The following is a 26869-nucleotide window of genomic DNA, read 5'->3' as shown; positions in this document are numbered from 1 at the left end:
GCTGACAGAGGCTGAGCCCATCTACAGAGACCCACGCAAGGTGGCTTTTTCACTTCAGAGCCTGAGGCAGCTGGACAATGGTCTAAAAGCGGGAATTACTGAGAGCTAAGAAAGCCTGTGTTTGCGGACATGGATGTTTCCCAGCAGGAAGAAAGAAGCTTTGTGTTCTTGCTGCAAACATCCGCTGCTGAAAAGTGGCTTAAATAAAGCTGAATCCGTGAACATGGCTTCTCATTCCCTCTGACCCTTCATATCAGGCAGCCCTGCTGAAAATCAGTCCTACACCCAGTGCGTACTCCACCACTGAGATCCGCTTAGTACGTGAGGAGAAGGCAGTGGTACAACAGGCTCTAGGAACCGGCAGAGGTTGAGCCCTTCCCCTACAAGCAAACCCTGTGAGGCAAAGCCTGCTTTTCCTTCTAGTCACCGCCAACATAGCTGTCCTCCTCCCTCACAAAAACTCACCTGGCTGTGGGTGCATCAATGGTTAAAGGCCATTGGGAAAAAAAAATCCCTCCTTTGGCTCTTCTCTCCCCCCATTAAGGGCTCAGGAAAAGGAGCACCAAGCTTAATGAGTTACCGCGTATCAGCTGAGCCTGGGTGACTGCACGGAGGACACAATAGCAAACTCAAGATAGGGCACATTAGCTCAAGCCTCAGTGACGGGGGTTTAAACTAATCCTTTTAACCTTGAATTTGCAGCAGGTAAACAGCATACGTGCAAATAGTTGTTGCACCTCACCTTACACATGTTAAGCTCTGGCAGGGTGCCCACCCTGCCCTCAGTTCAATTTCAGAAGAGTGGTGTTGGCACGACAGGGCTGAGAGAGTCTTTTCCCGAGTCCAAACTGAGCATCACAGTTCAAGAATTTTCAAAACAAGGATTAAAGTCAGGCTGGCCCATGTGGACAGGATGGCCTCCAGCAATACTCACTAGGGATAGAGTACCACAAGAACTTCTCAACAACGCATTTTTCAGTGATATATGTAATTAGATGATGAACTTAAATCATATGTTTACTCCAATCTACATTACTGCCTTCTTTTTGACACAAAGGCATTCAAAACAGAACATCATAAGCTGCAGGGAACTCAAATCAACAGCTTATCAGAAGACACTCCCAGATTTCGTAGCTGATGACCTCCAGAGCTGCCGTACAAGCAAGCAGGAGTCTCTACCTGTGTATGCATAAATAAGATTAGAAAAATAAGCAGATGGTGACTTAATCCTCAACTCCATCCCCAAATGACTTCACGTTACACAAGATGGGGAACACACCTTGCTTTAAACCTTTGCTTACACAGGAAACATCTTCAAAATTGAGTGTCTGCATCTACAAGGATGAATTAGTGCTGCTCCAAAGTGCTATGCTAGCTCAGTAATATCACTTTATAAAAGGTGAAACATCCAACTTCCAATACTGACTACAGGCCAGGCATTCAGCTGCATCAAGCAACACCTGAATGTGCACAGGGAAAGCTGAACACACGTGCCCCAATACCTCAAACAATCTGATTTGAGGAATGAAGAAAAACAGCTGTCATCTCCCTCCCACACCCCACAATCATTTGAGCTGGCATCCTCTGAAACACGGTGCTTACCTACACACGCTTACTTTGGGTATCCTGCCTCCAGAACAGTAACATCCACAATTCACAACCACTCCAGCTCTCACCCTACCAAGCAATGTAAAAATGGAGAAAGAGAAACCTCCGCTGCTACTCAAGTCGCTTTAAAAAACATGCCTTATACTAATATTATTTCTGAAAAGCATGAGCTTGTCTCCCCTCCCAGGCATTCCCTCATTTGAAGGCACAGTGCCTCTCCCTCCCCAAGTCTCTGGAAGCCCCACAGCAGCCCATGGAATCCCCCTCCCTGGCTTTGCACAGCAAAACATCCCTTTACATCTGGGACCAGCAAAAAGGGCCAGATTCCCCTCTCAGTTTCAAAGAGGCAGCCAAAGGGAGGATTTGCTGCTCTGTGTTTATAGTGCAGTAGCACTGTATGCCCACAGTGCTCTCCATTTGCCAGTGCAAGCCTATCTAGCTGCTCAGTGTGGTTTTCCTATCTCAGTGTGGTTTTCCTACCATGCAGGAGCTTCTGAGTAAGTCTCGGGCATTCAGAAGCTCATCACCATCTCAGAGCATCCCACATTTTACAGTTCTTCTAGAACAAGATGCTTAACTCTTTTTTTTTTTTTAAATAGATCATCAGCTTTCTGTATTTATACTCTCAACTGCCATTTGACGCTTCCTAGTCTTCAACAGAAACTAATTTCACTCCCTTTTTATTCCAAGGGAGAATTTATCACCTGAATCTGCTATAGGAAACACGAAGGAAGCTTCTCTTCTTCAGGAAGATACTACATCATCTTACATGGCCCTGCTGTCTGACAGAAGGAAAAGCACAAACAACCACCTTAAGCTTGTTTCAGACTGATTTGCACCCAGTTCAGAATTTCATTTGCTTATTTATCAGTGAAAACTGGAAAACGCATACAGCATTTAACATAATCCAAGTCTGATTATTTGTTTTTGAAAACAAAGCAGAGATGAATCTGCTCATGATGCTCCAATTTTCAAGTATACAGTAGATTATGCTTTCTCCGTGCTGCAGAAGAAAAGTCCAAATCCATCTTCTCAGGTTCCTGAGCAATGGGCTGGTCACAGTGCCTCTGGTGCAGACACATCCTTCTCCAGGCACAGCCACACTTAAAGATCACAGCTCCAACAAGCGCAATCTTTGAACCACTTCTGTGACCGCTCGCTAACCTGCTTCGGTCAAAATAAGACCTGCAGCTCAAACAAGTCTAGCTCACTTTGCCTGAATGGATTAGAGGGCAATCGCATGAGCAGCTTAGACAGCAGAGCTGCACATAATGCCTGGAGCAGCTGGGGGAGAGCTCACAATGACATCTCCGGCACTTAATACCTATGGAAAGAATCAGGTTCCTCACAAAAAAAACCACACAGCTTTACCTTCCACTCCTCCAGCACATTGATGGCCGGACAGTCCTCTTAAAGGGATGAAGACTGTTTTGGACCCAAGGGTCTGGTTTCAAAGATATCCAGAGATTTAAGTATTTTCTCGATGCTACAGCATCTCCATAAGCTTTTGGGCTTAAATACCTAACCTCCCCATTAGTACCTACTATGAAATGACGTGTGATTTTAAAGATAGCTTTCAGACAGCATTTCAAATAGGTGCTATTGTTCCAATCTGTACTAAGTCAGTGTTATTTCAGATTTACTTTAATATACATTTGACTGATTTTGTTTTCCAGACTATTAATTTTTACATAGTACAAAATACTCTCACTCAAGCAATTTGAAGAGAACACCACAAAGTCCCCTACAAAGACCACTTAAATACATTTTGCCTAACAAGAAATACAGCCTCAGATATTTTCAAGCTTGATGTTGTTTTCAGTAAGCGCTTAATTTGTGCTCCCATTTCATAGTTCACAGGAAAGTTTCAGACATCTGGATTCCAGTTTAGGGTTTATTTGTTTACAAAAATATATTATAAATGGAAAAAAGCATTAAAAGTTCTCAACTATATAAAATTACAAATATATTTTCATAAAAGCAACTTTAAATTAAAATTTAAGCTATATTTTAAAGCAAAATATAGCTGTAACATTTAAGTTATATGATTCCACCTGCTGCAAAGTAACAACACTGATGCTTGCCAGTTAAATACTTGTACGGGTTTACAGAGGTTATGTTCAGACAATGAGTATCTTGGGTAAGAAATTTATCAGACAAGGGCAGCAGTTTTCAGTGACTGATGTCACTTATCCTTCAGATGACATTCATAGGCAAACAATGCCAGAGATTCATTTCACATACCTGGAAATACAAAACGAGAGCTGTAAATTCTGTATTTAATAAGATTGCTAGCTGCCCAACAGGCAGCAACTATGCTTTTTTTTTTTAAAAAACATGAGCTAAAAGGTTAACATACAGCCATTTAAGACAATTTTATTATTCTTCTAAAGGCATCTGCACAAAGGTCTGTGCAACCTCGAGCATCTAAATAGAATAACTACTCAAAAATGTGACATTAAATAGCAGATGGAAATCAGACTTTTCCCAGAACTTCAGCATATGATAGTGTATCATTAAAACAAGTGTCACTATAAATGAGGCTCTGCCAAGTTAACCAAAGGTTTGATTAGCTGGTAAAAAATATAGCAGGTAGCAAAACTTGCCCTCACTTTGGGTGTGCCTTGCAAGGGGACAATGAAGCCAATATACTACAAGCAGCCCCTTAAGACTTGTTGCACCACAGCTGTGTGAGGTACAAAGTAAGTACATAGAACAAAGAAACCAGCAAGTAAGTTTTCAAACTCAAGTTTTTCAGAAAAGCAATCAGTCAATTAAGTTTAAGTGGTAAGGACAGTTAGCTCAAGCATGCATCCAGGACAGAAGTCAGGAAACCAGAAATATCTTAATCCTGGTTTCACTTCTCTTATTCAAGATACAAGTAAGAAAACAGGGAAGTAGGAAGCTCAGAAGGGCAGCTGTCTTGAGTTAAATCCAAGGCAGATGGCCAAGGCTTCAAGAATTACAGGGAAGGGAAATTACCTAATGAATAGAAGAAACTCAGTTCATAGGTTTGTTGTGTTTGTTGTTTTTTTTTTTTGAACATACTGCTGTTTCAGTCTAGTCCTATGAAGTGTTGTTGTTTGGGGTTCTATAGTCTGGTTCCACACACACACAAAAAAACATCATCATGCCCCAGACAAATAGGGCAGGAAGTAGAATAGGCAGAATATAGCAGGGGAAAAGGTGTTGGGGGTTTTGTTCTCCACCCCAAATCATAACAGAGAACCCAGTAGAATAACTGGAAAATACAACTTCTAGACAGTGACAGAGGAAATGATTGTTAAATTCCATTCCTGGTAAAAGTAAGATCAAACAGGAGCTTAACATTTAATCTAAGGCAATAAATATGGATATCAACTTTTCCACAAAGCAAGGTATGATATGAGAAGTATCCTTCACCTACAGATATTCCTCCAGTCACTTAGCCTTCTAACTAAGAAGCACAAACTCCTATCTTAGCAGTTTTAAGAATTTAAAGAAGTATCTTACAAGAAGAAATGAATTGCAGCTGCCTCAGATGGGGACAGAGATACACGGGAGTGCAGCCTTTGTCACGTGAGCTAAACTGCATGCCTTGAACATTTAGGCAGAGACCAGAGTTCTGTCTATTTTACCTTCTTAACCACAATGATGCAAACTAAAACAAAGCTACATTATATAAAACTATTTCTAGTCCGTCCCCCCACCCCCCAATACATTGGTTTTCATCACTCTGCAACAGCAGCAAGCAAGAAGCAGTCTTTGAAATCTACTCACTTGCTAGTGTCCTGTCAAGATCCGCAATGAATTCTTCCAGTTCCTTTGTGTCTCCAAGCTTTGCTGCAAATTATGAAGAGACAGTGGGTGATACTCAGAGAGATGACCCTTTTGTCTGACCAAAAATAAGCCAGTGGAACCGCACAACTCCCCAAATAGTTTTCAGCAGTATTAAACCTGCTCCGGATTATTTTCAGGTAAGTTCAACAGGGTTGCTGCAGTCCAGATGCATTCTTAGAAAACAGGGGAGATGGCTAAACAGGGGTTTGCTTCGCTTTTGCCAGATATATAGATACAAAGTTTTAGCTTACTTTAAAAGGAGAAGTTGAAGTGGGAAAAAAAGTTGTAGGTCAACTCAGCCATGTCCTCGCTACTGTAGGATTCTTCCATTCTTCCTTACTGTATATACTCAGATAATGCCTTCATGGCCATAGCCAAATCCTACCCAACTAGCTCCCAGCCCTGCCCAAATCTAAACCTCTTAAGTCACATCAGTATCAGTGGCTGAGGTGTTAGATCCTTTAATCTTGATCTGCATGTTATAAATTTAAGTTCAAACAGGCACTTAAAGTTTCCACTCCTGAGAATGCCACTGGCTCCATCCAATCTACTTCTTATGTCAAGTGGCTTCCGTATCTCACTTCTGTGGTCTATTCCAAGCTGGTTCTACCTATTTGTATCTTCTCATCAGGAAGATCTTGACATTTAGTGCAACTCTTGGCCAAGCATTAACTTAATAGTACCAGTTTAACTGAGACATTTAACCCCCTGCTTCTTATTAACTATGACTCATTTTTCCCTGGTATCACAGTAATCAGTAAGAGAACATTTTATCTGTGACTGGTCAACACGTAAAACACATGAAAGTGAAAAACTCTTGAGCATGCACGAGAACACCAGTTAAAACAGCACCATTTAGCGCATGCATGTTTGTTGCATTTATTGGTATTTCTAGTCCAAGCTTAATCTAAGTTACCTGTATGAAAAACCTTCTGGTGAGTTTGATCAGCTGCAAGACAAACTGCCCTGAAACTCTACAGCTACAAAGGAGGAAGGAATTATTAGTGCTTGGGTTGAATCAGCAGTTGCAAGGTCTACATGGATCTGAATAATCATTTTAACTTGAAAAGCTTCAAGTCACACACTGCACCCCTCCATTCAGGCTAAGTATTCCTCTACATAGCTGGAACATTTAGGCTACTTAGTTGCTTAAGTCAGACTTCAGTTAATTCTGAAGTGAGTATTTGAATAGTACCACAGATTCTGATCAACCAAAAGAACTATCTTTCTTTAGCTTGGTCATTCAAAACCAGACAAGTTGCTGGATAACACGTGAAGCGTGGATGCAGTGATGATCAAAAGCAGCAATAATTCTTGCACCCGGAGTGTGCTTAACCATAATCCTTAGTTTTGTGGTCATTCAAAAACAAGAGTCCATGCATTTGTGCAAATCCTTGCCCAAATGAAGAAGCTTATCTAGGCTGAGAATTCAAAAGTGTCAACAATTAGAATTACGTTTACCTTTACATGGAGTTACTGATGGAGATGGTAAACTTGGAGTAGACGCAGTTGGAGAGTTAAGCTTTTCATCGCTGAGGCTGAGACTGTTCCTGTAGAGTGAGTCTGCACCTGTTAAAAAGTGACAATGCAAGTTAAGAATACCACCTTCTTAAATTTTGCAATAGGATTAGAGGCAGAAATGGGATATTTCTGATACAGGCTCCAGAGTCTGTAGAACTCAAGTTTATAGACTTTAAAAACAGAGACAAACCAATTATGTATTGTTTGAAAGTTTTTGTTCCCACACCTACTGTTAAACAGCTCGTAGTCCTAGGCCCAATCTCACCTCCCATAATAAAGTGTCAGCTTTCCCTGCAGTCAGCATCAGCTGGGAAATATTACAGGAACTGTAGTTACCCCACATCCACCAAGTTAAACCCAGTATGGCCTGTAGGATTTACAATGTTCTGGGAGATTTCAGTTACTTGAAGTTTCCAAAAATTATTTGAAAATCTAAGTTAAGAGCTCTAGGACAAGAAGAGTCCCTCAGAAGTACTGTTACATAAAGCATAATTACACAGTTCGCCATTGCTGTGGCAATGGCATACAGCAAAAAACAGTGCCTAGTTGAGAACAGAAACGCCTTCCTGCTCAACTCTCGAGTTCATGAAGCAGTAAACATGTACACAAAATGTTCTGAAATCCTATTTTAGATGGTCTTTTAAATGAAGCTTTACATGCCATGGAAAGCAATGGGAAAGGTTCCTGTATCATTCTGATGTTCCTGGATTTTAGGGCAGGCCTTAAGCTTCACAAATACCAATTGCTATCTTCCCTCTTTTGATGTGTGCAGCACACACAAAGTATTTGTCATGTTTTCACTGGAAGGAGGAATTGCCATTGTGTTAGAGACCAGAATTGGTAGTTCCTGCAGTTTTGAGCTGAAAATTGATCTGAAAGTTGTAGCTCTACAAAAAGAGAAAATTGTTGTGATGCAACTGAGGCAATGGTCGCTATTTGACACATTTCCCAGCATATAAATTTATGTCATTATACATGGTGATGACTGCCACTGAAGCCAGCGATTTGCCTACCTGCAGCGCTTGTAGCACTTGTCTTCAGAAGCCTGGCCAAGAGGCCGTTACACTGCACCATCAGGGCCATCCAAGTGAAAATTGTCACGTTTTTTGGACATCTGTCCCATTTGCTATGCCAGGAGATGACTGCCCTGGTTAAGTGAAGGCAGCCCTGCTGAGTTGGGAGGACACAGCAGGACCACAGTTCTCCTTGCCAAGGCCTGCGAGAAGCTTCACCCTGGGAGATTTCCCTCTTTCATGTACACTGACCCATCGCAGTACCAGATCTTGCACAGTTTCTCTGCAATCAGCTCAGCTCCTGCTCCAGAAAATGCTACACACGTGCAACATGCACTGTGCAAACTGAGTGGTGAGGTGACACTGATGCCTGGGAACTCTACGTGGCCAGATCAGCTGTCGGCTGGTATTTCTTGTTCAGAACAAGCCGGGTGCTTCTTCACACTAGGTTTTCATTGTGACTTATCTTCACTCTTAAGTGTTTGTTGGCCCCTCTAAACCTGAGCAGATCAAAACCAACCTACTCAGAAATTTCAGACAGATTTGGGGAATACAAAGCAGGACTACAAGAAAGTTTCAAAACACAAGAATTTAAAGAAATATCTTTTAGAAGCAGCTCCTAAAAAGATCAAAAACCCAACATATCTAAGGGGAAGAGGAGAGCCAACACTGCTCCGCAACATTATCTGACCAGCACCATACAATGAACATGAACCCTAGCACATTAGTGGTCTTAAAGTAATAGTTAGAGGTATGACAAATTTCTTCCTGAACTCAGCTCATGGAGCAGCTTTCAACTAAAACCACATGTTTGTAGCCAAGATGCAAACCCTAGCAAACAAGGGACTCAGAATGGAAAGTTTTAACTGATCAGGACAAAACCCCTACCACTATGAAAAAGCCAAATAACTCAACACCTCACATAAACGGGGCAGCAGCCAAGAGCACACTACACTGAAAGAACAGACAGAAGTTGAAGCATATGTCTGAGGTAGCACAGTTGGGAAAAGCATGAGCTTTCAAATAATTTAGTATTTTAAAAGTTTTAGAGTTACGTGAATTAATAAGAAATAATCCAGAGAACACTGGCTATAAAGCTGAGCATGCTTTTAATGTGCAGTCTGTGCTGCTAGCATCCAGACACCAGATGTAGTGATGCTGGGAATCTGTATTACAAACCTCATGCATGCCATCCAAAGCTCCAGTTGCTCTTCTATATAGCTGGAATAAAAGTGTTCATTTCGTGAATACTTGAAGGCAACTCACCTTACAGAAGGTTAATCAGCCACTTAAAGTTGCGCCACAGGAGGTTTAGGTTGGATATTAGGAAAAACTTCTTTACCGAAAGGGTTGTTAGGCATTGGAATGGGCTGCCCAGGGAAGTGGTTGAGTCACCATCCCTGGAGGTCTTTAAGAGACGTTTAGATGTTGAGCTTAGTGATATGGTTTAGTGGAGGACTTGTTAGTGTTAGGTCAGAGGTTGGACTGGGTGATCTTGGAGGTCTCTTCCAACCTAGATGATTCTATGATAGAAGTCTTATTCACATCCGCTCACACACCTGAATTAGCAGTCACCCTTGATTCTTTTTGTAGCTTTCTCCACAGCCCTTCTATAAACACTTGTAAGTACTGACCAACCACCTCACAACACATCAAACCAGGAAACGTTATTTCACGCTTGTTTCCACACGCCTGGGAAATATTTTCTCTTTGCCCCATTGTAAAGAAGACAGAAGCACTGCTTTAAATACTTAAGTGTTTTCCTTCCAGTGCTGGAAAAATTACAAGAGGTGAAAGGTTTTCCCAAGACAGAGCTACCTTTTGATGGGTTGTAATATTAACTGTTGTTTCAAGAAAAAAAAAAATCCCTATATCTCTCAAAAACCAAAGATTTTATGTACTGACTTCAGCTTACACTTGCCAACAAGCAGCAGAAATTTTGGTGATTAGAGGAATACAGCCCAACTACGAAATTTATAATAAAAACCTGAAAGCAATGCCCTGTTAAAGAGTTCTTACAGTATCCACTGCACAAAAATACCAGGTCTGACAAGTGTGGCTCCAGGGCAGAAAGCTCTGGGAAAAGGACATCTCAGTCCTTGCTCTCTACCAGCTGCCACAGCCAAGGCTTGCTCATTTGCCTTCAAAAAACGGGTTTTGGAAGATTTCCACTGCCACGCAGATACAACCTCCCCTGCAACCTAATAGCTGGAAGCTGATGCCAAGGATCTCTTACTGCTGTCCTTCCTCATCCAGCCCCTGCTCTCCCACTGCGATGCGAGTTTCTTGCAGTCATTGCTTCTTTTCCTTTGTATTTTGGTTCTCATTCCTGTGTGCATATAAAAAAGCTAAAGGGGCAGTTTTTAAGAAAAAAAATCAGTACTATAACACTGTCTCTTTATGAAGAGACCTTAAAATCTTATAGCTAAGCTACTGGGTTGATTTACACGAGTTCAACTGAGCCAATAGCTGCAAAATTACGGGTTTGAAATAAATACGGGTATATTTTACTTTGGCAATGCAATCTGTAGTTAGTATTGCCCTTTGCTGTTCCAATATATAGATAAACCACAAAAAAAACCCACTGCAATACCATGGGAACATGCTATATTTACATGAAGTGAACAATTGAAAGGCTCTGGACAGCAGTTAACCAAAGGAGGAAAACCTCAAACTTTTCATTTTAAAACAGACAACGGAAAAGTTCAGCTGTCTGACCTAGTATTATGTTCTTTCTAGTTCCATAGTTCAGGACAGTTTTAAGAAACACCAAGTCAGTAAGATTTTTGCTGTAATTTTCGCTAAGGAAAGTTTAAGAAAACTCTCCTCAAGTTTTCAGAGGAGCATTACAACTCCACTTAGGTCTTTACAAATCATGAGTTCACTGTGTAATGATATTCAGCATTTGACAAACAGAGTGCATGATTCATGGCCAGGCAGAACATAGGCTAATTGCTAAGAAAATAAAAATAAAGTCTGGAATTTCTAATGCCACTAGCTGGAGTGAGGAACATGCATTGCGAAATGAGCTCTGTGGTGAATATGCTGCAGCCCTCAAGGACTGGGTTTATTTTGATCATAATCATGCTCACGTTCCACTGCATTATTTACTGTCTTTTGCCTAGCCATCCATTCCAAAGGTGACCCAAAAATCTCATACTTACTATTTACATGTCTAGGCTTCATGACTTAAAAGACTTCAAGCCACATATTTACAAGTTACAAGGAAGCAATCTAGGAAGACAAATTCAGATGTGCAAGTACAACTTCACTACACACAAAGCTTACCATCCCACTCGCCAATCATGCTTACTACTCATGAGGCAGTAGAGCAATAAGTATGCTGGAGAGGTAAGAATGAAAATCTTACCAAAAAGCGCACTTCTCATTAAATTAAAGAAGCCTACATACCTGAAACCCCTGGGTTTTCTTCCCCTTAAATGCCTTGGTAATTTACTAAAACAGTATTTTTTCCAGATGAATTAATAAAGAGTTCTCATAAAATGAAGTCTTCCTTCTTTCTTTCCTTTGTAAATATTGTATCACATTCATCTTGGAGACAGGCCATTAGAAATCTGCACAGGCAATCCACCTCCTTAAAATGTTCTCCTCTTGATTGTGCAAGATTGGGACTTGTCACCAAGACGAAAGGCTCATCTACTCCGCATCCTGTCTCTCACAGCAGATGCCTACAAGAGTTTAGGAGTGGTGCATGTGCAAGCAGATAATTTAAAGTAACTCCACCAGGTCTTAACAATGCACAAATCAACATACTTTCTAAGTTGCCAGTAGCTTCTTACCATAAAATAGTCCCTTGAGGATGTACCTCCCCAGTCCCATGTATTTATCTAGTTATTTTGAGCATGTAAGTTTTTAACATCCATGATACCTTAAAGGTATATAGTTTATAGTTTAACTATACACCATGCAAAGAAAGAGCTTTTATATGAAGCTTGCTGGTTTGATTTTTTTTTTTCCCAGACTGGGCAAGGTAGCAGCCACTTTCCTACTGTCACTCATGGTGTTCTGGAAGACAAGCTTGTCCCCACCCAAGTCAAGTCATCTCTGGGCTGACACTTCAGTCTAGTTAGTCATTTGGAAACTATTTCATCTCTTTAGTCATTTCTGCTGTCTTTATATTACAATATGTAGAGAAGGCACAGATATCACACATGTAAACTGGCTTTTGAGGATGAGTGCTGCAGCATTAACAGCGGCTGATGCTTCAGCTCTAGATAGCTGAGTCATTGCTCCACCACACAGTTGCAGATGCCCTCGCAGTCTTCTGTTGTGTTTAAAAGACAGTAGGTGTTTGCCAGAAAGCCTTTGCATGCCCCTACAAGTGACTATGAAGATGCACTGCAGGCTTTATCAGCACCAGAACTAAATTGATGCATTTTATTTTGTGATGCTTCTTAATAGGCAGACTGGAAACTGAACCTGTTTCAGGAAGATGCATCTGTAGCTAAAAATCAAAACGTTTCAGAGAGTACAACACCAAATTATGGTTTAGCCTCTAGGTGTTATTATAGCTTTGGCACAAGAAATCCTAGAGTGCTTCCCTTCTCAGCCTCTCATCAAGTCTCACTTTTGGTTCGTTATCCTAAGCCTAAACGTGAAGAGTGTCCTGGCATTGCCATGTTTTGTTAAGCAAAATAAATTGAGTAGACATGCAGTTCACACAGGCATGCCTCCACTGTTCTTGAATCACAGAACCACGAAGGGACCCAAAAGGATTGGGGAGTACAACCCCTGGCTCCATATACAGGGCCACCCCCCAAAAAATAAAAGTCAGACCACGTGTCTGAGAGCATTGTCCAAACACTTCTTGAACTCCAGCAGCTTGGTGCTGTGACCACTGCCCTGGGGAGACTGTCCCAGTGCCTGACCATCCTCTCAGTGAAAAACCTTCTCCTAACACCCAACCTGACCCTCCCAGGAAGCAGCTTCATGCCATTCTCCTGGGTCCTAAGCTTATTCCAACACACAAGTGGCAAATTCTATCTGTAAAGTTTGACAGCATTGCTGCATTTACAATAGTGCGTTTTTGACAAGACAGCACTCTCTAATACAAATCCTATTTTATCACAACCAACATAAGCAGTAAATAGCAAGAGGTATTCCTTAGCTCAGAAGTTTCAGCATAATCAATAACCCAAAGCATGAAGCTGTTACACTTCGATTCAGCTGAATACATCAAGTTGAAACAGAAATGGTATTCACTCAAGAATGAGTGTTGGACTGAATCCCCAATTGCATCATGATTTCCAGCACTGACCCCATCAGCTGTTGTGGTTAATGTAGCACTTGTGGGCCAAGCACTAAGATCATGAACATCTGCACATGCTAACACTTATTACTGTAAGATCTACAGTCTGTTGTGTTATGTACAATACTTAACCACAGCCAAGGCAGACCTCATCCAAAGATCATTCAGTCAAGTAACAGTGCTTGGCTCTCCCACATCATGTCCTATCATGTCCGTTTTCCGAAGTAGTCTTCAATTTTTTTTCCTCTCCCCTTAAGATGCTGAAATACGTAATATAAGAATTTCAATTAGTGGTTTTGGTGCCAGCTTCCTCAGGAAGAACATAAGGTTCTAACAAAAAGCACAAAAACCACATAATATCTGCGAGCTTAGCTGTAGTGATAAAGACCTTTTGTAAATACTTCTGTTTAAATCAAATAGACTCATCCTCACAGCGTAGGTCTCAGGAAAGGCTTTCCTTACCCTTATATCAAATGGTCATAATGCTGTTTTATATCAGTCACTAGCTTCTAGGAAAGTTAAATTTAAGATTGATTCAGATGCCCTGAAATAGAGAGTTAAAACATTGCCTCCCCTTACAGTCCCACCCTAGAATCAAAGGTATCACTGCAGGAGTGGCAGAAAGATATGTATGCCTAACATTCAGCCACTTCACATCAGTTAAGATGATTAGATTACGCTACCAACAAGGTATAGTACTAAAATACACCAGTCTGAACTGTTCTGTAAATACATTACTAAGTATACCTGGAATAGTTTTCAGTGTCAGATAAGAAAATTTTGCAAAGATCAAAACAGCCTTCATGAACAAGATCATAACTCAGCCTATCTACAGAGAATATTGTTGGCATTTCTTCTGTGTTGTTGCAGATTTGTGTTGCAACAGCTTGCTCTTTTAGCCCAGTTTCTCCTTGATCCTGTAGTGAAATTTAACTCAAGTGTTACCACAGGAATAGTGAGGTCAGCTATTCAGCACTACTTGCCCTAAAGGATGGAGACCAAAGGAAAGGTGACCCTAAAGAAAAAAAAACTTGAGTTTGAACAGAAAGAGCCTGGCTAAATAGAAAACTCCCTACACCTATTCTTAAAATGGACATAGGGAGTGTAGCTGGATTACATCAGACACTGGAGCCTGTTTTATGAAGAGCTCCTTTTATAAGTCTGCAATCCCTCTACAATCCTACTACAGCTCCAAAACAAGCTGTCTGCATGGAACGATGACTTCAGGAAAAAGTGTCTTACTGGGCCTTTTCTGAGAGAAGAAGAAAGCTGGCTGGTTTTCTGTTTCCTCTAACGTATCCTCATATGCTTGAGACAGCTGGATCCCAACAAGTCTTAGTGCACCTCCTGGCCTGGTGTATGCTAGCACTTAGAAGTCTAGGACTTCCAATTTGTCCAGAGCCACCCTCCACATCACACATCAGTAAAGAGGAACCCTAGCCCCAGCACAGGCTGGCATTGGGAAGCTTGACACGTTCCTAGCTCAAGATCCCTGATGGCTCTGTACCAAGTCCTCAACCCTTGTCTATCAAGCTATCCTATAATCGTACTGAGTCTAAATCAGTTAAGTTTTGTGATACAGAAATTTATTTTCCAGACCTTCCTGAAGACCTAGTCTGCCAATTTGGCTAAGTATGTGGTCTCTCACTAGGTCTTCTGCCCTGTCAGAAGAATACCTTCCCTAAAATGCCCTTCCTTCCAATCCTAACAGCAATTTTAAGCACTGTTCAAGATGCAAGTTTACAGAACCACAGCAGATATGCCAAGCAACTACAAGCACCCTTCTTGCATGGATAAAGCTTACATTCTTGATACTGTTTTGTTTTCTTTCTTCACTTTCCCAACAGTAGAATATTTTACTGGATAATCACTGTTGATTGAAGTGCCTCTTATTTTCCGTAAGGGTATGCAAGAGGATAACAAGTTACAACACTGAAAGACTGCACAAGAAATTGTAACGCTAGGGCTGTACCATTGCTGTTAATAACAGACCCGGATTTACAGAACTGCTCCCATACTCCAGTTCGGATTCAATGAAGGCAGGCCTCAGCTTATGCACCCTCAGCCACGTAAAAGGATGGTGTTCAACCTAGATCAGACATACGTTCCTAAGTCTCCTTCAGCAGGAGAGGGGGAGGCTTACTTGCAAAGAACTATTCACCCACTCCACTATGAAGCAGCAATGGATTAACATCCTGATCCACACATCCCCACTGACTACGGACAAAATCCAAAGACATGGCTAGGCAAGGAATCCAAGTTCAGGGCAGCACAGCTACCTGTGACTGAAATGAAATTAATCCTACACTTTGATGAAATAAACAGCTCTGATAAGTTTGAGAAGCTGTGCTGTCACAGTTTAACCACTAGGAAGTCTGTGCACACTGAAAAGTGTGCACCAAAACCACTGTGCACACTGAAAAGATGCACAGCAGAAAGGAGCAATTTTATTGCAAGTAACTGAAAAACAAAGGAAGTTTGATGAAGATAACCATAAAGAAAACATTTAGTTTAGGAACTAAAAAAACCTGGGTATAGCTTGTTTTTAAACAGAACTTACCTCTGACAAAGCAGCGCTTGATTCTCTCACTGCCAAGGAGAACAGGGAAGATATTCTCTCCCTGACTAGTGAATTTAAGAGGGGTAAGACTTTTCTAGTTTGCTAGGAAAAAAACTTAATTCCCACTGTAGATTTTTTTGCTCAAAGCAGGATACCGGTTGATATCCTCTTCCCACCTTTTCTGTCCCAAGCTCTCTGCACACCGTTTGTGCATGCCAAGTATGCTCAGATGCAAGTTGCCTGAGATTATCATCACCTCCAGAAGAGTGAGAACAGCTCTGCTCGCCAAGCCAGGAGCCTTGGTTAGTTTCAGTCTCTTCTGGAAAGTGTACTTCAGTTGCTGCTCATCCCACTGATATTCAGACTGAACAGCCCCACTGATTCCTGTTTTATTTAGGGACGCCTTTTTTTTTCTTGTAAGTCTATAAAATACCTCAATGTTTTACCAGCTGGCAGCTTGACCTCCCTTCACACCAAGTTTTCCAGCCTTATTGCCTCTAGAGCCAGTTTTTTTTCCTTTACCTTGCTCCTGACACACAACAAACCACTCCCTGCAACACTGGGGGAGCCAACCCGGGGCTCACCAACACCCTGCGCTTCTCCCCTAAAATAAGCCACAAGAGATAAACCCCCGGGCCCCCCAAAAGTGGCAGTGCCCGGGCAGGGTCAGGCAGCCCACCTCGGGGGCTCCCCGTCCCCGCCACTCACTCTCCGAGTCGCTTAGGTCGCTGGTGCTGGCACTGCTCCTCCGCTTCATGCGCTCCAGGTGCTCGCCGTAATGGAAGCGGCGCCGGCCGGCGGGGCAGGCGAAGTCCTCCAGCACCGCCTCGAACTCACCCAGCGCCTCCGCCAAGCCGCCCGCCTCCTCCGGCAGCTCCGCGGGGCGACGGCCGGAGCCTGAAGGGAGGGAGGGAGAAAGAAAGAAGCGGTTGAAAGAGCCGCCGAGCGCCCCCGCACTGCGAGGGTAGACCTGGCGGCCCCCCGCCACCCACCGTGGCTCGCCGGACGCTGCGCCTGAGGCGACTTCATGGCGGCCGTCCCGCCACTGCCGGCCCGGGCTCGCCGCCGCCGCCTCTTATGGCCGCCGGGGCTGGGGGCTGAGGGGGCGGGAGGGAGGCGGCGGCCGCGGCCCGGCCCTGCCCGCTGAGGGGGCGAGGCGGGCGGTGCAGGTGCGCAGCGCCGGGTGGCGGGGAGCTTGTTCCTTTTCTCGGTGTGGAGGTGCTCCTCGGAGCCTGCTGGCACAGGAGGAGTCTCACCCCAGGCTGAGTGGGAGGAGGGATGAAGCCCTGCCTGCCCCGCCGGGTTTGGGGGCTTTTTTGGGGGTATGTTAGCACAGGTTTTTGTGGGGTTCCCAGCAGGTGATGCTGTAGGAGTGCACTGAGAGAGAACAGAGCTTCCTACTTGCATGGCACTAAAGATATTTTATATTCCTAGAGCTTCAAGGACAAGTCCAACACAGAATCACAGAATCACAGGATGGCCGAGGTTGGAAGGAACTTCTGAAGATCATCCAGTCCAACCCCCCTGGTGAGCAGGTTCACCTAGAGCACATTGCACAGGATGGCATCCTGGCGGGTTTTGAATATCTCCAGAGAAGGAGACTCCACAACCTCTCTGGGCAACCTGCTCCAGTGCTCTGCCACACTCACAGTAAAGAAGTACCCCCTCACGTTGAGCCAAAACATCCTGTGCTTCAGTTTGTGCCCATTGCTTCTCATCCTGTAGCTGGGCACAACTGAGAAGAGATCGGCCCCATCCTCTCAACACCGTCCCCTCAGATACACATTGATGAGGTCTCCCCTCAGTCTCCTCTTTTCCAGGCTAAACAGGCCAGGTTCTTTCAGCCTATCCTCGTAAGACAGGTGCTCCAGTCCTCTCATCATCTTAGCATGGACATCATGTAGCACAGACATGATGATTTCAGAAGGGCTTTACCACCTGCCTGCAAGCTACCCAGGGTGCCTGGTCTGAGTGTGGGGTTTCAGGAAAGCTTTACAGTCCATGCAGATTTCACTGCTGCCACAAATGGCAAGTATCGCCCCTCCTCCCGTGGTCACCACCCCAACAGCTTGACCAGCCGTGCTGATTCATTTTGCTAATCCAAGCTGTTTGTGATTCAGGAGGGGAAGATGCCTGCACTGGTGCTCTGCTGGGCTGCTGATGGAGGACACAACGGGCATCAGAGCCAGCTGCAAAGAGAGGAGGAAATCTCACAAATAAAACCGAGTCTGGATCATCCTCACCCAGCCGACAACCTGGTCCCAGGGCTGCTAGTCCTCTGCCAAGCAAGATAAAGAGGCAGCATACTGTGTTTTGCTTGATTTACACTTGCTGTGCAGCATGCTGTGAGCCCGTGGCTTCACTTCAGCCACCATCAGGAGCCCGTTCCCCATCGCTGCACTTCCTGCCCGCCGCCCTGCGCTGTGCTGGCATCTGTCTGTGCTGTCCCATGGTTATTTCTCAGCTAGATCAATTAGTGAGCTGTGAACGCAGCCACAGGGCAGCTGGGCCAGTACGTCAAAGAGGGTGATCTGAGGACAGGAGCAGATGGTGGGGGAGATGCAGGGAACTGCTCAAACATGCGGAGTCGCAGCCCAATCTGCGCCGGCCAGGGTGTTCTCCAGTGGAGAGGTTTCCTTAATCTTAGGAGAAAGAAATTAACACTTGTCCTGAAGTCAGGTTAACATGATGTTTATACATACCATAGCTACCAAATGTTGATTTTGCACTGCCTCTCAGTCCTTTTAAACAAAAGCTGGCTGAGCAGCTAAAATATCAGTTCTGTAAAATACCCATTGGGCAAGGCTCTGTCACATTTAGTTACAACCAGTAATACTGAAAACAGACATCAGGTGCTAGTCCACATATATGTGTCAGGAGCTATGATTATATTTGCATGTTGATGAGAATATCTACAATTAAAATAGAAGAGTTGAGGACAGCAAAAAGGAAGAAAAATTCTCTCTGAATCTTCTTTAATGTTTAGTAGTAATGACATTTTCAGACATGTTGTCATTGCTTCTGCAAGACATAAAATGAAAAGAACAATGTTCTAGACAATAGATCATCAGCACTTAGCAGAATTGTTCACCTCTCCTTACCAGCTGATATGGAAGCATTTATTTACTTCTGCTGTGGATCAAAAGGAGTTCTCATGGTGAAGTTCAATTGATATTTATTCTGTGGTTTCCTCCATTCTTGTGGTCTTCCTCTGTTTTTCTTTCTGCTAATAAAAGTGGTGACAAACAATCCTTTTTGAAGACCATAGTGACATAGAGGGAAAGCGAGGCTAAAAGGTAGAGAACAAGTTATAAGGGCATGATGCCAAGAGCATGAGGGGGATGAAAGACAATAGACATAAGGGAGAAAGGAGAATTGTTGGCTGTGACTAGGTAGAACTCACAGCCCCAAAATACAATGACCTGGTCCCATAGCTAATGTCAACTCTCTCTTTTCCAAGAACCTACCCATATTACTGTTCAGCCCTTATGCTGATCCAATTCAACACATTAGAACACCAGAAAGAAATCCAGCCAGAAAGTGAATATTTTTTTACTGGACTGAGTTGAATTGTCTCAGCTGAGTCAGGTGAGCTCCAGAGCTGATAAAAGCACAGAGTTGTGCACATGGGGATGTGGGTTGAAGAGAGAACTGCTTCCCTGTAGAGATACAAGAGTTTATCCCCGGACTTCTCTTTAAATGACTGCTTTATGGTCAGAATTACTGTTTTAATCATAATTTCTAGGCATGCTGAAGAACTGGTTCCCTAAAATTCCCTTCTTTACAGTCATATGTTTGGAAATCTTCTTTCCTTAAGAAATCCTGAGCTTAAAAATTGTTGGTCATGTTTACCAATCCATAGACGAGTGTTGTGTCATTTCTTCTGCAAAATATTTATGTTTCATCCTGCAGCTCCTTCTTTCTCCTCAGCAACTTGTGATTCCACTGACTGCAGCTGAGATTTAGTGGGTGGATTTTAATCTTCCACATGAACCATTAGCTTATACATGAGGAAATAAAGACTGATTTTTGTGCCTTTCAATTCTATTACAGACCATACATCCATGCATCGCCATAAGTATTCTCCAAGGGTCCCAGCACACTCCAGCTGAATTAGATGCATTTTTGCCACTGATGCCAAGAGGAGCAGCCAACATCTAGCAAAAGGAAAAAGTCACTTTTAAGTGCAGTGCCCTGAAACAGTGCAGATGGACACGTCTGTCCACTCTGGTTTATTGGTAGAAATAGAGCTTGTAATGTAAACCCCAGCTACTGGATCCCTCCCTTCTTCTAGGCAGCAGTCCAAGGTGTATTTAAAGTGAATTTCTTCTTGACCGTTCGACGGAGTGTCTCCAGATCCTCCTCAGCTGGTGGTGCAGTGTCGACGGTGGTTTCCTATTGCATTTTTAACCTGAAAAACTTGTGGGCCACACAGCTATTTAAACCAATTAACTCATTCTGTAAATATTCTTCATGGAAAGACTTTTAAAACATTGGCAGGTACTCTGGTGCTGCCAGGCTGCAAGGCTTACAAGGCACTAGTCTTCTAAGTGAAATATGGACTGATTTGGGACACGAAACCTTGTCTTGCTGTGCAGAAGAGCATCCTAGGACTGATTTACATGGGCATGGGTGCTGCAGATTGAGTAATCTCATGGTTTTCAAACCATAGCCCAGAGATACCTACACACCCATGAATAACTTCTGAGGCATTCATGTAAGACAGGAAAGAAAGAGAGGCATATTTACTTCAAGTAGGATAAAATTCACAGGACATATGCAGCCCCATTGGTAACTGGAGCTGTAGAAGGGGGAGATTTGCAAGTCAGAAATGAAGACTTCTGGTCTAATCAATCATTTCCTTTCACCACCTCAAAGATCAGGAGTACTCCAAAATATCGATCCTGTTGAGTAAGTACCACGCGTTCACAATTAAAAGCAGATGTTTTGTGAAATTTCATTCTGCATTCTCAGGAATTCTTTTGTCTTAAAAGCTAGTGTCAGATCCTTGCCCAGGGAAGCAATCTGTAGCTTTTAACATGTAATATCCAGGAGTCTTCTAATATGTTTTAGCCTGTTGAAATAATAGTTCTTCAAAAAAGTAATGTTACTAAGTGGTTAAAGTAGATACTGTGTTTAAAACCTAGGAAAGGCAAACAGAAGCTCATCAGTGCCAAAACTGTATCTGAAGAAAAGGTAGGGAACCCAAAATTAGGCAGTTGTGGAGGAGAAAAGTGAAAACTGTCACAGGACAAGAAGCTTATTTGCCAGCCGGTCCAGCGCTCGGGGAAACCTAACTCCTTGGGCCACACAGCAGGAATAGACCCGAGCATCATCAGTACAACTTGTCCCCCAGCCCATGCATCACAGCCCTGCCCATGGGGTGCTCTTTTGTAGGGTGAGCCAGTAGTTAACACACCAGTCTATTTTATCCTTCATGCTGCAACTGGAATTGCCTATTATAGCAAATGGCTAAACTTGTTCCATAATTAGGACAGCTGCCTAATTAAAACTTGGCTGAGATCATCCTTGCATTTTACATAGGCTGTCTAACTGCCATCAGAGGCACAACAATCTACATTTGCCACCAGCTGGGCTAAACACAAGCCTGTGACCTGTAGCTCAATCCACAACATCAGAAGAAAGTGTGTGACTCATGGCAATATAAATAATCTTGAGAAACTGAAAAAAAAAAATCTTTTGCCAGCGATTTCATGAAGGATTTCCTCTTCTGACCATTTCTGTAGGCTTTACACCTGAACCTGGACCACAAACTGACACAACTCCTTACCACTTTCTCTCTTGCTCAGATTAATGCACAGTGGATGCAAACTCATGGACCACCTCACTGACACCCATGACCAAAGCTGCTAAATTTTGCCAAAACCTAAACTTACTTTCTCCAACCCATTATGCTTCTAAACGTTCTGCTTGTGAAATTAACCTCCTAAATAGGAACACAGTATAACCAGTTTTCTCTTCCTCTGCCTTTCAGTAACTTGAGACAGTAGCTCTACAAGTTTTGAATGGACATATTTAAATAAGTTATTTACTCTGAAACACATTTATGGCAGTTTAAGTGTAACCATTTAAGCAGTCACCATTGTTCTAGTTGGGTTAAAAGTCACTGAAACCGATTGGTGTGATTGCAAATGATATTGAAATCACTGGAAGCAACAGTTCAGTGTAAGCTTCTGTCTGCAGCAAAGAAATATGTGAAACTGCTCAAGAATTTGAAAGTTCTGGGTCAAGGGACTTTGGCTGAGTGTTGCATGGGAAAGGGAGAAGAGTTCAGGTAAGGAGAGGGATGGCAGTGAGTAAACAAGAGACGAGAAACTTTCATAGCTTGACCAGATTCAGTTTGCTGCCTTTCTGAGAGAAGATGAAAGGAATAGAGTCACTTAATGAAATATATTCTTATTACCAATCCCACTTGGGGCAATAGTAATTTTGATGCAGATCTGTTATTGCCTTCAATTGCCTTCTTGTGATTTCAGTTTCTAAACATTTTTCTTGTGCATGAAATTTCTCTTTCAGAGGAAACTTAACCAGAAGACTGGCGCAAAGGTACTCCGACTCTACAGGAGACATATAGGTCACAACCAAAAGCTTGGACCTGGAAAGTGGGAAATGTTTTTTACTTGTTTAATTCACAGAACCACAGAATCACAGAATTGAAGGGCTTGGAAGGGACCTTGAAAGACCATCAGGTCCAACCCCCCTGCCAAAGCAGGTTCCTTAGAGCAGGCTGCCCAGGTAGGCGTCCAGACAGGCCTTGAATATCTCCAGAGAAGGAGACTCCACAACCTCCCTGGGCAGCCTGTTCCAGTGCTCCGTCACCCTCACCGTGAAGAAGTTCTTTCGCATGTTGGTGCGGAACTTACTGTGCTCTATCTTGTGGCCATTGCCCCTTGTCCTGTCCCCACAAAGCACTGAAAAGAGGCTGGCCAAATCCCTGTGTCTCCCACACCTCAGGTATTTATAAACATTGATGAGATCCCCTCTCAGTCTTCTTTTCTTCAGGCTGAACAGACCCAGGTCTCTCAGCCTCTCTTCACAGGGAAGATGCTCCAGGCCCCGTATCATCTTTGTTGCCCTCTGCTGGACTCTTTCCAGGAGATCCCTGTCTTTTTTGTACCGGGGAGCCCAGAACTGGACACAGTACTCCAGGTGAGGCCTGACCAGGGCAGAGTAGAGGGGGAGGATCACCTCCCTTGACCTGCTGGCCATGCTTCTTTTAATGTGTGCCAGGATCCCATTGGCCCTCTTGGCCACGAGGGCACACTGCTGGCTCATGGTCAACGAGTCGTCCACCAGGACCCCCAGGTCCTTCTCCTCAGAGCTCCACTCCAGCAGGTCGTCCCCCAGCCTGTACTGATATGTCCGGTTGTTCCTTCCCAGGTGCAGGACTCTACACTTGCTCTTATTAAACCTCATTTGGTTTCTTCCTGCCCATCTCTCCAGCCGGTCCAAGTCTTGCTGAATGGCAGCACAGCCTTCTGGCGTGTCGGCCGCTCCTCAAAGCTTTGTGTCATCGGCATACTTGCTGAGGGCAGACACTATGCCCTCATCAAGGTCGTCAATGAAGATGTTGGACAAGAGCGGACCCAGCACCGACCCCTGGGGAAAGCTGCTAGTCACAGGTCTCCAGCCAGACTCTGCGCTGCCGATCACCACCCTATTCTTCTGTGCTCAGGAAAGTGGTCTCTGCATGTTCATGTTACAGAACTGTTGGAGCTTCCTAGCACCACCTTTTTCAAATGGATGTAGCTTAAAATAGGTTTTATCTGTTTGGGTCAAAAGAGGCAACAGTTGACAACCTAATTCCTGGTTATACTTGCAGAAACACTTCCAAAATTAAACTGAATGGCACGCTTTTTTCTTCTTTTCCTCATCAGTTGCCAGGTTTTTCCAATGACGCTTGTGTTTCTTTTGTTACTACAAAAAAAAAAAAAAAGGCAATATCCTGCAAATAGACCACAAAGTATCTAGACAGTAGGTAATGCTATGGTGGCAGCAGAGAGATATAAGAGTTTAGATAGGTTCTGATAGCACGAACCAAACCAAACCACTTGTAAGCTGTGCTAGTGTTGCTGAATCTTGATGCAGGGGGATGGATGCTGTCTGGTAGATTTTTCCCTGCCAGTTCAAAGGAGCAACCACTGACCAAACTGAGAAAGGTGGTCAAAAAAACAAGAAAACAACTGAAAGTGAAGAAATTGATGATCTCCAGAGGTCTTTTCCTATCTAAACCATTCTGTGATTCTATGAATTGCCTCCCTTTGACTCTTCCTATTTTCAGAAAAGCAAGGCTGTGTGTGTGTGTCCTCACCATGGGCAGATTACACACAAAATTGTGCACAAGACTGAGTGAAAGAAAGAGGTTTGTGTAAGTTAATGCACCGGGCCATGAACTGGATGGAGAAGCTGAGTCCTTTACCTTTCTGCCAGTTTTGCTTCAAAAGCTTTCATGACTATCACTCCATCAAGGCATTTGTACCATTTCAAATATGAATTTCAAATATGAATGTATTGTTTTCCATGTGGTTTTGCTCTGAAGTGTTGAGAAATTGAGGAGTTCAGATTGGTGAATGCTGTGCTACTTCAAAAAAAAAAAAGTGGCTTTGTCTAGAGAAGAAGGAATGTTGACTCAACAGCAGATAGTTACATGCAAGAAGCAAATTGGAATTTAAGCTTTAAGTCTTGTATTGCATGAAAAATGTCTAACACAAACCACTTTGGAAACAAATTTTAAGTCTTGTGAATTGAAACATATATGGGAGCTCATATAAGACATCTCTCCTAATTCATCTCTTCCGTAAGTAAAACAAAAGGCAGTGCCATTTGCTCTGACCAAAAATTACGCATATTGTACATTTCCTATTAGGGTATTTCACACAGCCACATCCATGTAGCCTGTTTAGCTCGTTCATCTCATACTTCACATCCAACAGTCTGGGGACCGTGTGTTTCTGGAGCTTTAAACCTGTCCAAGAAACAAAGATTAGAAATTGAATTGATTAATAAATTAATGAAATTACTTGTGGTCAAATGCCTGGCCAAAAAGATACTAGCCATATGCAAAGAAAGAAAAATGTTCCTTACCCAAGAAGAATTCTTCTTAGATTTTACTAGGGGCAATGAATATCCTCTGGGTGCTTAATTGGTTTTTGTTATGTTTTGTTTTTCACATTTACATGGGTTTCTATTTTGTCTATCTTACTTGCCCTTGCCCAGGAGCATCTTTCTCCTGTACTGAACCAGTCTCAAGGTAACTCAGACCAGTATGGTCATAAGAACTGGGGAAAACAGGAACAACAGGGGATGTAGGCTGTTGTTCCCATCTATCCTACTGACGCAGGCTGAGAAAAATCAAGTTTTACCCCCCTTCCATGCTCTGCTGGCATTAAGGCAGTGGGAGGTGGAAGGAGAAGCCAAGACCACTTGTTTGCTGAAGGCATGTGGTTGCATATGTTAGAACAGAAGCGCGGCTCTTCATTTATTTGTCTTGCTGTAGTGTCAGTCATGGGCCGGGACCCCATTGAGTCAGTCACCATACAAATGTGGAACAAAAGCAGTAATCCTGGCGCTTTGGTTAACCAGTAAATCACCCCCCTTTAAGGGATAGGGATTTGCATATTTATAGTTGGGAAATAACCATGCTTTAGTACACTGGAGCCTCTCTTGTTAGGAGTGCACAGGGGGTCGTGTAGATGGGAAGAAAAGGATCGGTGTTACAGGCAGTGACCACTACCACATCCAGCTCTTTCCCCTGAGACAACTGCATTCAGTTTAAGAATAATTCTTAAATGCCTTGGGTTCTTTCCATTTTTCTCAGCCTCAAATAATTTTTCTGACAAGCTATAGCAGCATCCTGTCTTCCTCACAAATGAAAGTTAAGTAAACCATACTCTAATTCTCTCAGCCGGGGGGATGATCTGTGACAGCAACTTCTTCCATATGCTCATTTTCTATTTTCAACTTTTATTTCATAAATAACAGGCTTTCAAAACTGCCCACTCCATGCTGCCCAGCACCCATTTATTAGTTTTATTTCTACAGCGGAGGATTTGCATCACAACTAAAGTTGGAGCATTCACAAAAACGGACACCAAGAAATAATAGAAATAAAATGCCACTGCAAAACACAGGCTTTGGCACTGTAGACACTTAAAAACCCAGCTCTGTGCATCCAGGTTTATCCCACTATGCTATTGAAAACTGTGTGCCTTGGATGCATTACATTACTTAGGCCATGAGTCTTCCTTAAAGCACACCTCCAAGAGCACATACAAACTCGAGTACATACTACAATTTCCATAGCATTGTATTTGGCTTAGGACTTGACACAGACATGAATTTCTTGTTGTGTAGAGCAAGTTTGTAACTGTCAGCATATATGAAGAAACAACAGAGGGAAAAAGAAGGAGAAAAAAGGTAGCCAGGTCTCCTCAGCCAACTTGTGTCATGGTGGGTCATAGCCAGTAAGGCCACTAGCCACTGGGGTCCTCATTCTACAGTAAGACCAGGGTTTCTGTCAAGATGGACAATGCTGATGAGGTGTTGTCTAATAATAAACAGATGTATGCAGAGTTTGATCAGTTTGTTGATCAGTTCTTTGATCAGTTTGGTTGATCAGTTCTTTGTTGCTGCCATTTCCCCAGTACCTCCTGCCCCTCAGAGACGGGAACATTGTGATATTGTCCATCAGGAAGAACCATGAAGAGGTTCTTCCTGATGGAATGAACTTCTTCTTCCTGATGGAATGGTTCTTCATCAGGAAGAGCCACAGCCAGGGCTCTGTCTGAATGATCCCAGGAAGAGCATGGTTTCCTTCAGAAAAACATACTTTCTATGTTTGGAGGTGAGGGAGAGGAATTCGCACCTTCCCTGAATGGAAGAAGAAAACATTCATATCCTGGTTCACCTCTGTGTGGGCTGCTCCTCAAATATTTGATTAGACATCACCATCTTTCCACTGTCTATCTACACGTTATTGCTAGACAACCAGCCCACATTTGCTGGATTAGGTCCCTGACAAGCTGTTGATTCGGCTCCATTCACAGAAGTGAACAGCAA

The 26869-nt window shown here is 43.1% G+C and overlaps 1 protein-coding gene across 1 annotated transcript; it reads right to left on the bottom strand.

The window, feature by feature from the left end:
- Positions 1-3488: 3488 nt before the first annotated feature.
- On the bottom strand, positions 3489-17197 carry RGCC (regulator of cell cycle). The gene is made up of 5 exons (XM_035553336.2): positions 16783-17197; positions 16499-16687; positions 6889-6996; positions 5368-5430; positions 3489-3852 (listed from the first exon to the last, which is right to left on the bottom strand). The coding sequence occupies exons 1-5, from the start codon at positions 17195-17197 to the stop codon at positions 3845-3847; spliced, it is 783 nt and encodes a 260-aa protein (XP_035409229.2). The 3' UTR covers positions 3489-3844.
- Positions 17198-26869: the final 9672 nt, after the last annotated feature.

Source organism: Cygnus atratus, chromosome 1, assembly GCF_013377495.2.
Source record: "Cygnus atratus isolate AKBS03 ecotype Queensland, Australia chromosome 1, CAtr_DNAZoo_HiC_assembly, whole genome shotgun sequence".
Classification (NCBI taxonomy): domain Eukaryota; kingdom Metazoa; phylum Chordata; class Aves; order Anseriformes; family Anatidae; genus Cygnus; species Cygnus atratus.
The sequence above is the reverse complement of the archived record's forward strand: the minus strand, read 5'-3'. Positions and strand labels throughout refer to the sequence as shown.

What these genes read in the sequence shown, in the direction of transcription:
- RGCC (XM_035553336.2), bottom strand. Translation starts at nt 17,197, where the DNA reads ATGCAAGTAGGAAGCTCTGTTCTCTCTCAGTGCACTCCTACAGCATCA. An exon ending in GCAGCGTCCGGCGAGCCACG is followed by an intron (nt 16,688 to 16,782) that starts GTGGGTGGCGGG and finishes CCCTCCCTTCAG; the next exon opens with GCTCCGGCCGTCGCCCCGCG. An exon ending in ATCAGTAACTCCATGTAAAG is followed by an intron (nt 5,431 to 6,888) that starts GTAAACGTAATT and finishes CATAATTTGCAG; the next exon opens with CAAAGCTTGGAGACACAAAG.